This window comes from Lepus europaeus, chromosome 1 (assembly GCF_033115175.1).
Source record: "Lepus europaeus isolate LE1 chromosome 1, mLepTim1.pri, whole genome shotgun sequence".
Classification (NCBI taxonomy): domain Eukaryota; kingdom Metazoa; phylum Chordata; class Mammalia; order Lagomorpha; family Leporidae; genus Lepus; species Lepus europaeus.
In genome coordinates this window covers 37,985,139-37,998,392 of record NC_084827.1, presented here as the reverse complement: position 1 = coordinate 37,998,392, position 13,254 = coordinate 37,985,139, and the positions used below count along the sequence as shown (strand labels likewise).

General features: G+C 38.0%; 1 protein-coding gene across 2 annotated transcripts in view; it reads right to left on the bottom strand.

Annotated features, from left to right (window-relative positions):
- Window positions 1-9,096: 9,096 nt before the first annotated feature.
- The window catches only part of CACNA2D1 (calcium voltage-gated channel auxiliary subunit alpha2delta 1), a 521,978-nt gene continuing 517,820 nt past the window's right edge, over window positions 9,097-13,254 (bottom strand). For both annotated transcript variants that reach the window (XM_062209404.1, XM_062209489.1), the window contains exon 38: window positions 9,097-13,154. In XM_062209404.1, the coding sequence (XP_062065388.1) occupies window positions 13,038-13,154 (117 nt within the window). In that variant the 3' untranslated portion in view covers window positions 9,097-13,037. The remainder of the gene's footprint in view (window positions 13,155-13,254) is intronic.

Sequence of the window (13,254 nt, the reverse complement as noted above, 5' to 3'; positions counted from 1 at the left end):
CTTAAAATTATTTGTGGAAGTATTAAATGTTAAAAAAATTCACCATTATACTTTCAAATATATTAAGATAAATTAATGCCACCTAAGTGTTTATTAAATAGTGGCATTTGTGCAAATACTGAAAAAAAGTCCTAAAACATTGTAATATTAGGGTAGAAATTAAATATATGATCACAATAAGAATAAAGTAAAATAACCACCACAAAACACAGCCTGACAATATATGTAGATTTGTTTTCCAGAAACCTATCCCTTCAATTCTATTCTCAATCTTATGCAAGAACCAGAGTATATAATTTTGAATTATTAGAAATTCTTGGTCATGTATTCCTTCTATAAATTATTATTACCTGAAACTTACTGAATTGTTAATAATTTAAGCACCACATCTACAAACTACTTCAAAAAGTCTAAGGGATATATGCGGCCTGATCTTTTTTTAAAAAACTTTTCATAATTATTTAGCAATTCCTTAAGGTTGTTTACATATCTACTAACTAAATGCTTGAAATTTATTATGACATTAGGATGCAAAATAACATAATGCTTAAGAACCATACTTGGGGCCGGTGGGGTTAAAGCCCTGGCCTGAAGTGTTGGCATCCCATATGGGCACCAGTTCAAGTCCCGGCTGCTCCTCTCCCAATCCAGCTCTCTGCTATGGCCTGGCATAACAGTAGAGGATGGCACAAGTCTTTGGGCCCCTGCACCCACATTGGAGACCTAGAAGAAGCTCCTGGCTTCTGGTTTCGGATCAGCACGGTGTGCTGGCTGCAGTGCGCCGGCTGTAGCGGCCACTGGGGGGGGTGAACCAACGGAAAAGGAAGACCTTTCTGTCTCTCTCTCTCTCACTGTCCACTCTGCCTGTCAAAAAAAAAAAAAAAAAAAAAGAACCATACTCTTGGGGCATACTCTGTCAAGCAGGCTAAGTCAAGTCCTGTATCGCTGGCATCTCACGTGGGTGCTGGTTCGAGTCCTGACTGCTCCACTTCTGATCCAGTTCCCAGTCAGTGTGCCTAGGAAAGCAGTGGAAGATGGTCCAAGCCCTTAGGCACCTGCACTCACTTGAGAGATGGAAGGAGCACCTGGATCCTGACTTCAGCCCAGACCAGCCCTGGTCACTGTGGCCATCTGGGGAGTGAACCAGTAGGTGGAAGCCCTCTCTCTCTGTAACTCTGCCTATAGTAATGTGGGATCACCTTCATTAACTCTGTCCTGTGCTCTCTCCATTTTCAGTAGACTTGACGTATTAGTTTGATCTTTTAGCTTTTCGGAAGGGGCCTTGAGAGTTTCATACAATTGTAGCAACCTTTTCATCAGGTAGTTGAGATGATGCTGAATTTGTTCTTTGTTTAATGTTGTTACTTAAAATTGTGATTATTACTGAGTCCCTCATAGTTTGCACACCCTCTCTGGCTCTCCTTGAAAAAGGCTACCAGGTTTTTCTCTTGTTAGATTTGTGTGCCCTTCAGGAGACAGATGCCTTGTATAATTTTTATTTCTTTCGACTGTTTTTCCAACCTCTTTCTCTGGCAACATTACTTCCTCCTCATCAGTTTTTCTTTTTGGATTTCTCTTAAACTGTTGAGACTTCTTGGAACCATTTGCTTTGCCAAGCATCTTGATCTAAATAGCCAATTACAAGAGCACTTCAACAATCTAAGCCAGTACACAGCAGCTGAGGCTGCAGGGCAGTGACAGGAGCCACCTCTGTCAAGTCCTTGTACTCACTCACTGATTCTTGAACCTTTCAAGTAACTTGCATCCAAACACTCAAAACAAAACAACAACAGTAAAAAACCCCTGTTGCTTTCCAACATTTGGATGAAGGCACCCAGGACAGCTTTGCTCTTCCATCTGCCTTTTCTGCAGCTCAGCCATGCAACCCAGGTCCCTGTCCATCCAGGCGTTTGCTTGCCATCAACTCTTTGTTGTCAAGATCTTTCATTGCATAGTGCTTTTCTGGAGTGAGTTCTAGGATGCTCATTGATGTGATCTGGGGAGACAGATCGTCCCCCCAAGTTCTCCTACAGCTGTGCTCATCCCTGTGTCCTGTGAAAACTCTGCATTGCTGAAAAACTCCGACAATGTTCCTTACACGTGGGAAATTTTGTCGATGCCACATTTCTCCAGATACTCCAGAAGTCAGCCCCACAGTGATTGAGCTTCTGAGCTAAGAAGGACCGAGTGACTATTAGGAACTCTGATCATTCGCTATTGTCAGTATTTATTGAGTGATAAGGGAACAGGAAGTGAGAGACATCATATAACATGCCACACACTCTCTCTTGTCCTCATCAGCTTTCCCTGAGGTCTAGTGGACAAGGAGACAAGCAGCCTGAAGTCATTTGAAACACTCACCTAGTAAATGTATTTTTAAAAGCTTTAATTAGCCTTTTCATTAAGGGATAATCATTATTTAATTAAATATGATATGCCAGAAACCAGATTGTCAATTAATAATCCATTTCTAGAATCAGCCTGACTTTTGCTATTATCTTAATAATGAACCTGATTAACCAAATTTTCTGATCCTATTTATAGAAAGGTAGTTCAATGGTGTGAGACATTTGATAGTATGACTTAAGTAAAACAGAATGTCCTGTAGAAGGAGCTGTCCTAATAGTGATATCAATTATCATCACATTGGATGAAGAAAATTTTATTTAAAACATTATTTCTTTAATTTGAAAGACATAGACATGGAGACACACAAACACATGCACACACAGAGTACACACATGTGCATATGTGTGTGCGCCCATCCTCAGGTTCACTCTCCAAATATCAGACATAAGCCTGGATTTGGGAACTTGATCTGGGTCTGGGTCTCAGACATGAGTGACAGGAATCTAACTACTTGAGCCATTGCCTGTTGTCCCAGGGTGCCCATCAACAGGAAGCTGGAATCAGGAGTGGTGCAGAGTCAAGGCACTTCAAAATGGGAGGCCAACATCCTAACCTCTGCACAAACGCACTGCCCATTCCAAATTTTTATTTTTTATCAACTGTCTGTATGCTCCTTTCTCCCAGCCCCTGGCAGCCATCACCCTACTCAATTATTTATGGTAATTCTAGGTTTTTCTTGCAAACAGTGTGGCATTTCAGAACATGTGTACAATATGTAACAATCATATCAGGTGAATGGCATATCACTTAGGACACACATAATTTCTTCCTCTCTGGAACAAAGTCCTCTCTGCTGCTTTGAAATATTCAAGTAATTGTGGGCAACCACAGTTTGCTCAATAGTGAAATAAAACAAAAGAAATTATTCCTCCTATCCACCTGCACCCTGCGACCATTAACCATCTTTCCCCAACCTTCCCTTTCCCACACCCTTCCCAGAGTTCCAGCAATAACGATTCTCTACTTCAACACAACTTTAGTTTCCACAGCTAAGTGATGCATGTGTCTGATCTTTTTCTTTCTTTCTTCCTTCCTCTCTTCTTCCTTCCTTCTTCTCTTTTCCTTTTTATCTCTTCTTTCCCTTCCATTTTCCCATCCGTTCCCCCTCCTTTCTTTCTTCCCTCTCTCCCTCCCTGGCTCTCTTACTTCTCCCTTTTTTACATAATGTCCCTCCATCCATCTATATTATAAACGACAGAAGTGCATTCTTTTTTTATGGCTGTATAACAGTGCAGTGTGTAGGTATACTATATTTTCTTTATGCATTCATGCACTTATGGACATCAAGATGATCACACATCTTGGCTATTACAAATAGCCCTGCAATAAACACACAAGTGCAGATGTCTCTTTGGCATACTGATTTCATTTCTGTTGGATATATACCTAGTAGTAGGACCGCTGGTTCATATGGTAGCTCTATTGCTAGAAGTACTGCCAGGGTTGTCTTTATAATGACTTGCTAATTTGCACCCCCACCAATACTATTTGAGAGTTGTTCTTCCTCTGTATACTTGCAAGCTTTTATTATTTTTGATAACTGGAGTGAGGTGATATCTCATTGTGGTTTTGATTTTAATTTCCCTGATGGTTAGTAGTGATGAACATTTATATACCTGTAGGCTATTTGTATACCCAATGAAGATTTTGATTATCAGCTATGTACAGCCATTTAATTAAGATGAAAATCATTTCTTCAAAACAGAAAAATAATAAAAATACAGCCTTCAAGATTTCAATTGAATTGGGATCAGGGTGTGTACAAAAAGATGGTTTCAAGGCACATATCTGGTATTAAGATACCACTCAGGATGCCCCCCTCACGTATCAGAATGCTTGGGTTCGAGTCCCAGCTCTGCTTCTGATTCCAGCTTTCTGCTAACGTGCACTCTGGAAGGCAGCAGGTGATGGACCGAGGACTTAGGTCCCTGTCACCCATGACAGATATGGATTGCATTCCCAGCTTCTGGCGTTGGCTGGGACAGGCCCTGGGTGTTGCGGGCATTTGGGGAGTGAATCAAGGGATGGAAGATCTCTGTCTCTGATAAATAAAACTAAAGAAATGCAATAAGATGGGTTCATTTAAAATCTAATCAATAACCTGCTAGTATGGTTTTATACAGTATAATACAGAAATAACTTGCAATAAGAATTGTCACACGTAATCCTGGCTATATGAAGGCTCAGGATTTTGAATTAATTAGAATGGGAGCTGGGTATCAGTATCTAAAACAAAACCAAACAACACTGCCAACAAGGGTTTCTAATATTTGGTCAGTGTTGAGAATGCTTATGCTGGTGTATATTCTTAAGCAGAAAGGACCAATCTAATCTTTGTATCCTTAACACTGCATAAAAGCTCATTCACAGTATTTCTGAAATTAATCGTTCATTTTACCCTCTGGATTTGTCCAGCCTCCCTCACAGCTGTCCTGGGCTACACACCTAATTGATCCTAACCACAATGTTAAACTTCAGAACCCTGAATCACCCTGTTTTCTTCCTTTCTCCTTCTACAGTAACCAGTAAGTGAAGTATGCCATACTCTTTTTTTCTCTTCTTTTTTTAAAAACTTATTTGGAAGGCAGAGTTAGTTAGAGGGAAAGGCACACACAGACCTGCACACGTACACACATACACAGGGAGAGAGGGAGAGAGGGAGAGAGGGAGAGAGGGAGAGAGGGAGAGAGGGAGGATCTTCTATCTGCTGGTTCATTCCCCAAATGGCTGCAACAGCTGGAGGCTGGGCCAGGCTGAAGCCAGGAGCCAGGAGCTTCTTCTGGGTCTCTCATGTGGGTGGCAGGGGTGGGCCCAGTGGCTTGGGCCATCCTTTGTTGCTTTTCCAGGCGCATTAGCAGGGAGCTGGATTGGAAGTGGAGGTGCTGGGACTGGCACTCAAATGGGATGCCTGCGCTACTGGCAGCTACTTTAACCTAGTGTGCCACAGCATTGGCCCCTCTTCTCAATATTTCAAGAACTGGTCCATGTTTTTCTATCTGGCTTCGTTCTTGCCAGTCAACAAAGGCTTGTCACCTCATTGAGTTACGCTGAACTGCTCTCCTTTTCTGTATTTTTTTTTTTTTTTTTACCAGTAAGAACCCAGATTTCATTCCAGGCGATTATCTTGAAATGTGAACATGATCATATTGTTCTCTGCCTACAAAACTTCAGTGGCTTCCAGTTGGATCAACACCTCATGTGATCCAGAGAGTACTCCCCAGCACCGGCCCTTTGTCCCTCTAGCCTCATTTTTCACTCTTTAATCTGCCCCCTGCCACCTATCTCCATCCAGAGTCACTGAATTGACGTTTCTTGGCTGCAGCTCCTGGCTTCCACAGGCTCCTAAGTACTGCCAACCTTCTTCCATCAGCTAACAATCATGGCTGCCTCCTCTGGCCAACTCTGTTTTGCTAGGTTATGTTTCTGTTAGATGTACATTTACTTCCTGCATCATAGCACTTACCTCATGCAATTGTAAATGCTTATTAAATTTTTAGTATTCCCAACCAGTAGTTCCATAAGGGCAGGGGCCTCTTGTATCTTGTGTAGTGTTCTTAAGTTTAGAAACTTCAGCTGGATAAAGAATTAAAGTTTTAAATGACAAACTAATGGCACAGATGGTTAGGATCTTTAGGGCTCTGGCCCAAAATGATACTTAACGACGAAGAGGAAGGTCACTGCAACATTAACTACTCAAAATACAATGGGGGCCGGGCCAGCGCTGTGGTGCAGTGGGTTAAAGCCCTGGCCTGAAGTGCCGGCATCCCATAAGAGTGCCGGTTCTAGTCCCGGCTGCTCCTTTTCCAATCCGGCTCTCTGCTTTTGCCTGGGAAAGCAGTAAAAGATGGCCCAAGTCCTTGGGCCCCTGCACCCACATGGGAGACCCAGAAGAAGCTCCTCGCTCCTGCCTTCGGATTGGCGCAGCTCCGGCCACTGTGGCCATCTAGGGAGTAAACCAGAGGATGGAAGACCTCTCTGTCTCTACCTCTCTCTGTAACTCTTTCAAATAAATAAAATAAACCTTTAGAAAAAATACAATGGAGGGTAAAATTGAGTGCTTCAACAGTACTGCGCTCTACGCTAAGTGCTCTACATGAATGACACCACTTGCTCCCATCATGGCAACTCCACGATGTAGTTACTGTTATTTCTAGAACATGGCTTGGAGACATTCTGCAAGGTGACCACGGTTCATCACTAGTAAGTGCTGAAATCATGATCCAAGTCTAAACAGATTCTACTCGCCACTTGCCTACACTGTCTTCACCATGAGAACTGGGTTAGTGGTGACTGGGTTTAGACATCTTCCAGACTAGTGTATTTGTAAATTTAAAAAGATGGATGAGCAGCAGAGGGGATGGCAAGTTTACCAAGTATTACATTTGTTGTTTACAATAGTTATCAAGCACCACATACTTTCACAAAAGGAAGGTCATTAAAAAAATAAAAATAAAAAAATAAAGAGAAAAAAAGAGAGGTCTTTCCCAAAAGAGGACATCGGTGACCTTGTTCTAGTTTGTCTCCAACCCATACATTTTCTTTCTACATCCTTCAGGGAGTTACAAAGCGTCTGGTGCCATGGTTCCTGGTTCAGTTTTGACAAAAAGAAGTCAGTGGCCTTACAGAAGACTCAATTCCTCTGGACAGCGTCATGTTAAAAGTGAGCACTTTTAACTGCTTGGTCTGTATGACTTAGAATCTATTAACTCTTTTTATTTTGTACATTTTATTTTTATGGAAATTTCATACAATGGCACAATAAAAATGTTTTAGATCATTTATTCCTACTACATAAAGTTCATGGTGAACTATTTTATAGATTTTAAAAGAAAAATGGAAAATGTTTAAATTGACCACAGAACTGTTATGATCATGATAAAGTGTTTTTTTTTGGGGGGGAAACCCCTACACACCAAAGAAAATTACACCTTTGAAAAATATTTCATCCATATATATTTTAACATATTAATATTTAATAGTTGTGTTTGAATCCAGATTTATACTTTAAAACATTAATGACAGAACTATAAAAATCTGCCTAATCTATCATTATAATAAGTACACTACAGACATACTTTGTTAAACAGGCACATTTGACAGTAGGCACACGCTGACTGATTTCTTCCCATTGCAATAGCTATGAGCTTACTTTAATGGGGCACACCTACTAATTATGTCAAGTTGTATTGATTTTCCAATTATGGTAGGAACATTATAGTCCTTAAGTACATTTTTAAAATAGTCCAATTCAATAATAAATAGCATTGTTGAGTTGTATACCAGTTTATGTGAAATGGTATAGGTGTTCTGTGAATAACTCCACTTTTGAGAGCAAAATATTCTGGAATCAAGACATGTCCAAGACTTTGAAATTATTAAGACCTCATACTGATGTTAGCACAAAACTAGAGACCAGAGATAAAGTCTTATGGATGTAAAATTTTAAAATCAGTTGAGTATAAAGCAAAACAAAAGAACTATCAACAGTAGTCCTGTGGATATGAAATATTTTTTTCCTAGGTTTGTAAGTCTAACAAATAGCATTAATAGGCAACAATGGATGTTTGTTTTCAATAAAAGTAAGTACCCTGAATCAGTCTGTAGACAGAGGGGGAAAAGGTTGCAAAGAAATGGGATTGAATACACCTAAGAAAGCATTGATAAAGCAAGTTCCCAACAGAAGAGGTGGAAATGGGATCAAGATGATTGATAGAGGAAATGAGGGTCTCTGGAGAGTAAGAGTATTGATTGAGGAGATAAATTGGTACAGAATGAAGCCAGATGTTCAAAATACAAATGTTATCCACCTTATAGTTTTAAGTAGGGGTTTTCCTGCTAAAATGCCTTGATCAGACATGGTGGGGGCCAGGCTTCCAGTAATGACCATCAATAGCATTCCACCCACAAGTAGGTATGTTTGCTCACTCCCATAGGATTTCCAAGACAGACACAGAAAATAGATTTAGACTGTACTCGATTGCACCAAAAATTGGTATAAATGGAACACAAGAGATTTGGGGGGAGGGGACTTCTTACACTTCACTGTCTCATTATTTGCTATAACATAGAAATATTTAAATGTCAGATGTATGAAAGATATGCAGATTTCAGAAATTCTACCTTGCTTCTTTCAAACTATGAAGGGCCTCAGAAAGCTCTTAGAAAATGGAATTCAAAGTTGTTTTTTTTTTTAAATTCATGAATATGAAGGGTCTTCAAAAATTCATGAAAAATGCATATTGTGAGAAAGCTATGTTAGGATTTCAATTTTGTTTGCATCAAAATAAACATCTAAGTCCATTTCCCAGGAACTTTTTGAAGTACTTTCATATTTCCCCCAAGGTCTCTAAAGATCCACGTAAACATTATATTTACCTAAGGAAATGTTTCTCACAATCGAAGTTCAAAGTGTGATTGACGTTCCCAAATGCTGCAGTGCCGAGGGCACCAGTGAGAAGGGTCAGAGTTACATCAAGGAAATACTAGCGCAGCGGTTTGTGAGATGAGGTTTGCAATTATAAAAAACACTCTGTAACCCCAGGTTTTTATCTCCCCAAACCAGAATTCTTTCCCCTGAAAGGCCTGCTTTTATAAAAAATATTTATGACACAGCCTTCTGTATCTTTCAAGTTGACCTTAAAAAAAGCAAAAGATCCAAACTGTGTGGTGACTTTAAATGATAAACTTTTATTCTGAATATACTGTTTTTGCACAAGATTTAACACAACATTTTCTGGGATTATAAATATTTTTATAATAGTATTATACAAATTTTTACAAAATGTTTTTTATCAGGCTAGTTAATTTCCACAAAAGTGTCAAGAGAACATAATAAAGGGGGAGAAGAGATCTATTGTTCACAAAAGCCACTTGGCCTTTCACTGGAATGCACACAGAGCATTTCAATAAAAGTATTCTAAAAGCATGATCCAACAATCATACAGCACGAGAAGACAGCTTTGCCAGGTCACACTGGAAACTCAACTGGCATCTATGCAAGACAGTATCCCATTAGTCTCAGTGGAATTTCTTCGAGATAATTACGTGGATTAGAAATGATGTAGATGAAACCATCAGCAGGAGTTGTCTAATTCTTCAAAACTCTTGGAATTTTTCTGCATTTGATATTTTCATTTTATTGATTTGCTCTTTACAGAAATGTACATTGAATATTAACAATATTAACATTCTGCTAGGAGAAACAATACAGGTTCCAGATGAGAATAAAATATTTGAAATTTGAGTGAGATAGTCTTTCTATTCTACATTAAAAAAAGTACATCCATTTTGTCTCACTAGATCTGACTCTACTTTCAGACAGTTTAGTGTCAACTAAGATGATTAATGGAATAGCTTAAGAGTTTTAAATTAAGACAGAATTTGAGCTTTGGTGGAGACAATACGAAGATTTAAATGAGATGTAACATACAAGAGAGCATCAAATAAGCAAGTAACACTTGGGTTGCAAAGGTCACTTAAAAGGGATACTGCCTATTTGAACCCCATAAGGCCAGTTTAAAGTTAATAAAAGGAATATTATAGGAAAACTTACAAATGGCAGCAACACTGTTTTTTTTTCCAAGTTAAGCAATAACGCCTCAAGCATTAGAAACATGAAAAAAGATCATACCAAAATCTTAAAGGCCCAGGACCTAAAAATCTTTTCAATCAAACTTGCTAACTATGTCATGTTAAAAACCTGTTACAAATATGGACCACGACTGGTGTTTGGCAGTAATGCTGGTTGTTCAAATGAAGAAAATACAAAGAAATCATTAATGTGAAATGTTAACATCAATGCAAGATTGATTTTGACTGTGTTTTGGTAACAAACTGCATTAAGCTACATGAATATAGCAAAAATTAAATAAGTGAAAACAGTTTAAGACTTTTTTTATTGATCTCTTGTTCTGTCTTGGGAATTAATATTAATAATAGGATAGAATTATAGTTCTTATCAACAGAACTCACAGAAAACCAGTGGTAAATTTAATAACAAGTTGATGGGATGAGTATTACTGTCTTCCAAAAAAGTATTCTAAAGCCATGAGGACTTAGTATCAGTCATGAGAAAAACTTTTAGGCAGAGAGCATGTTCTTACCCCATTTATTTCCTTGTACATGGTTGTCACAGGATATAACTTCATCATATAACAGAAAATAGAGGTTTATAGCAAGACTCATGCATATAAGTATATTTTGATGGGAACAGAAATCAAATAGGGTTCTGTCAAGAGATGCCAAGTTTAACTATGATTAATATGACAATAATGCAGTTGATGGAAACGTACTATATAACTGACATTACCCATGAAAATATATTTTATAGACTTTAAACATAATTTTAAGGTAGTCTGTTGTATGCTGGAAGCAATTCAATTGTTTTAATGTGAGCCATTTATATACACAAACTATCTTTTTTTTGTTTTTATATCTGCTTCTCAACACTTCAATGATTTAAAAGTCTAGCAAAAGTTACAATAAGTTTTAAATATTTAATTAACAAACAACATGATTTTAAACATATTGTCAATATAGTGAGAAGTTCTGTATTTTTCTTTTCTATCACTTTGGTGTTTTCTAAAATGTTGATACCAGTTATGAATGAGACTACAAAATCACGACAGTGCATTAGAAATGGTAACTGATGTCAACTCTTAGAACAATCATTGGCAAAGTGGTTCCACTTTCCCTACCCCCTACCCCATTTTAAGTTCAGAAAAAAATCTTAAATAAGGAGATGTACACAAATGGTATCTAGGGCATATTGGTGGTGGGACGGAATTACAAATGTATGTAAAGCTAAAGACAAAACAAATATATCTTTTCAACTATGCTAAAGAATTGGTTCTAACTTTGATATGTGGAGCATATTAAAGCATGCTGGATAATGTTAATAACTCTGACTTAAAAATGATATATAAGAAAATTTCCAGCATTTACACACACCAATTATTTGGCATGTTCAAAAGATGAAAAAAAAAAAAGCATTTTACCATAAAAAAACTGCATACTTTCAGCCGTCAGTAAAATTACTCATTACCCTAGAGTTACACATTCGTTGTTTTTACTCCTTCTTCAAATACTGTTTACTCCTGAAAATAATTTTTAAAAGCATAAGTAATACTCTGCTACCATGTCAACCTGTAATGAAATATCTGATTTACTATGCTAACCATTTTCACCTCTGAAGCTGTATAAAAACAATTATTATTATTCACAATCATGTGCATACATATAGATTCAAGGTTTCCTATTTGTTCAAATTACTGTAAAACCCTCAGCAGGTTATATGGAAATTTCTGTCAAATGATAATAGAATTTAAAGTGGAGGGGCACAAGCAGCAGCGCTTTTTGGATTGTCCATGCTACTATCGAAAAGAACAAAGAGGAAACCCAGAATGAGCCTTCTTTGAGAACATATATGTGCTTTTCAAAAAATAAATGTGTCAAATCTGATTTATGTACTTAAAATATCTGTACATAGGTTTTCAGGCAAAAGCACGAGTCTGTATAAAATCCATTAATTCTCATTTCACCATTTACCTAACCCAATCATTCAGCACTTTACATTGCACAGTATATTCAGAGTAGTTTAACAACATTTTAGAAGATGACTGAGGTGCATTTACACTGCAAGGTTCAGATTCTTACATAACAATAATGTCACTCAGTTAACTTTTCAAAGGACTACACTCTACAGTAAGAGAAAAACAAACCGAAAAGTTAAAATAGCAGCAGCATCATGCAAATACCCTTGGTAACCCAAGTTCATTTGTCACAAGAAAAACATTTGCCCTCCCCCCAACAAGCTTTTCTTATAGCATCTTTAAATATCTGGCTAGCACTACCTAACTGTACTGCGAACAAAAGGAACGTGACATCAAAGCGTTTAAGGGCTTACATTTATGAGGAAATACGTCACATATTCAAATTGTACCCTCAAGCACCTTTAGTTTAATAATCTCTTAGTTGTTATTTCAATCATTAATTCGTTACTCCACCAAAATTTAATTGGTCATCAACTGTGTTTTGCTTTTGGCAGAGAAGCCATTCTTCATAAGGCATTTTATTCACGGCATCTTTTTTTTTTGGTACAAAATTAGCCATTATTCATACATCCACAGTCCAATGTTAATTCTCTCTCTTTATATTATATTGTTATATATAGTCACTAACCACTCAAAGCAGGAATTAACTTTTAACAGAAGAAGTGAAGGCAAAAACAACCTCCCCCTTCCCCTAATAGATTTTCTTGGTAGAATTGCAGCAAGTCAAAATTCCAGGTCAAAATCAAGACAGTTCTTATGATTCATAAACAACTGGATGGGGAGCCCTTTTACATGTATCACCAACAATGCAACAACAAACTCCCAGATTTGCCAAGAGAGCACGTATAGAATTTTGCTTTGATGTTATACATAGATGATGCAGCATTCACACAAGTTTCAGGACTGGACACCCTGACATGCAGCCAGTGGGTGCCTGATGAGTCTGCGCCTTAGAGCTCTGCCATGGTAGAGGCCCAGCTAATGTTCTGATTTAACCGTTGACCCTACTTTAACATAACGGAGGGATCATGTTGTGGCAGGGCCTGGAGTTTGATTATGGAGATTTGGTTTAGAAGGTCACAACAGGCAGTGTCTGCTGCCAGATACCAGCCAAAGTAGTACAAACTGTATCCCGATGATAGACCACAGGGAAGGATTTAATCCAGAGACCCCACCACAGTCGGTATAATCCTCCTATTGGAAAGAAAAAAATAAAAATGTGAATGCCATTTAGTATGATATTTCCAGGGAAACCTGTTGTTTTACCCATTTTTTAAACTTACCTTTCAAAACT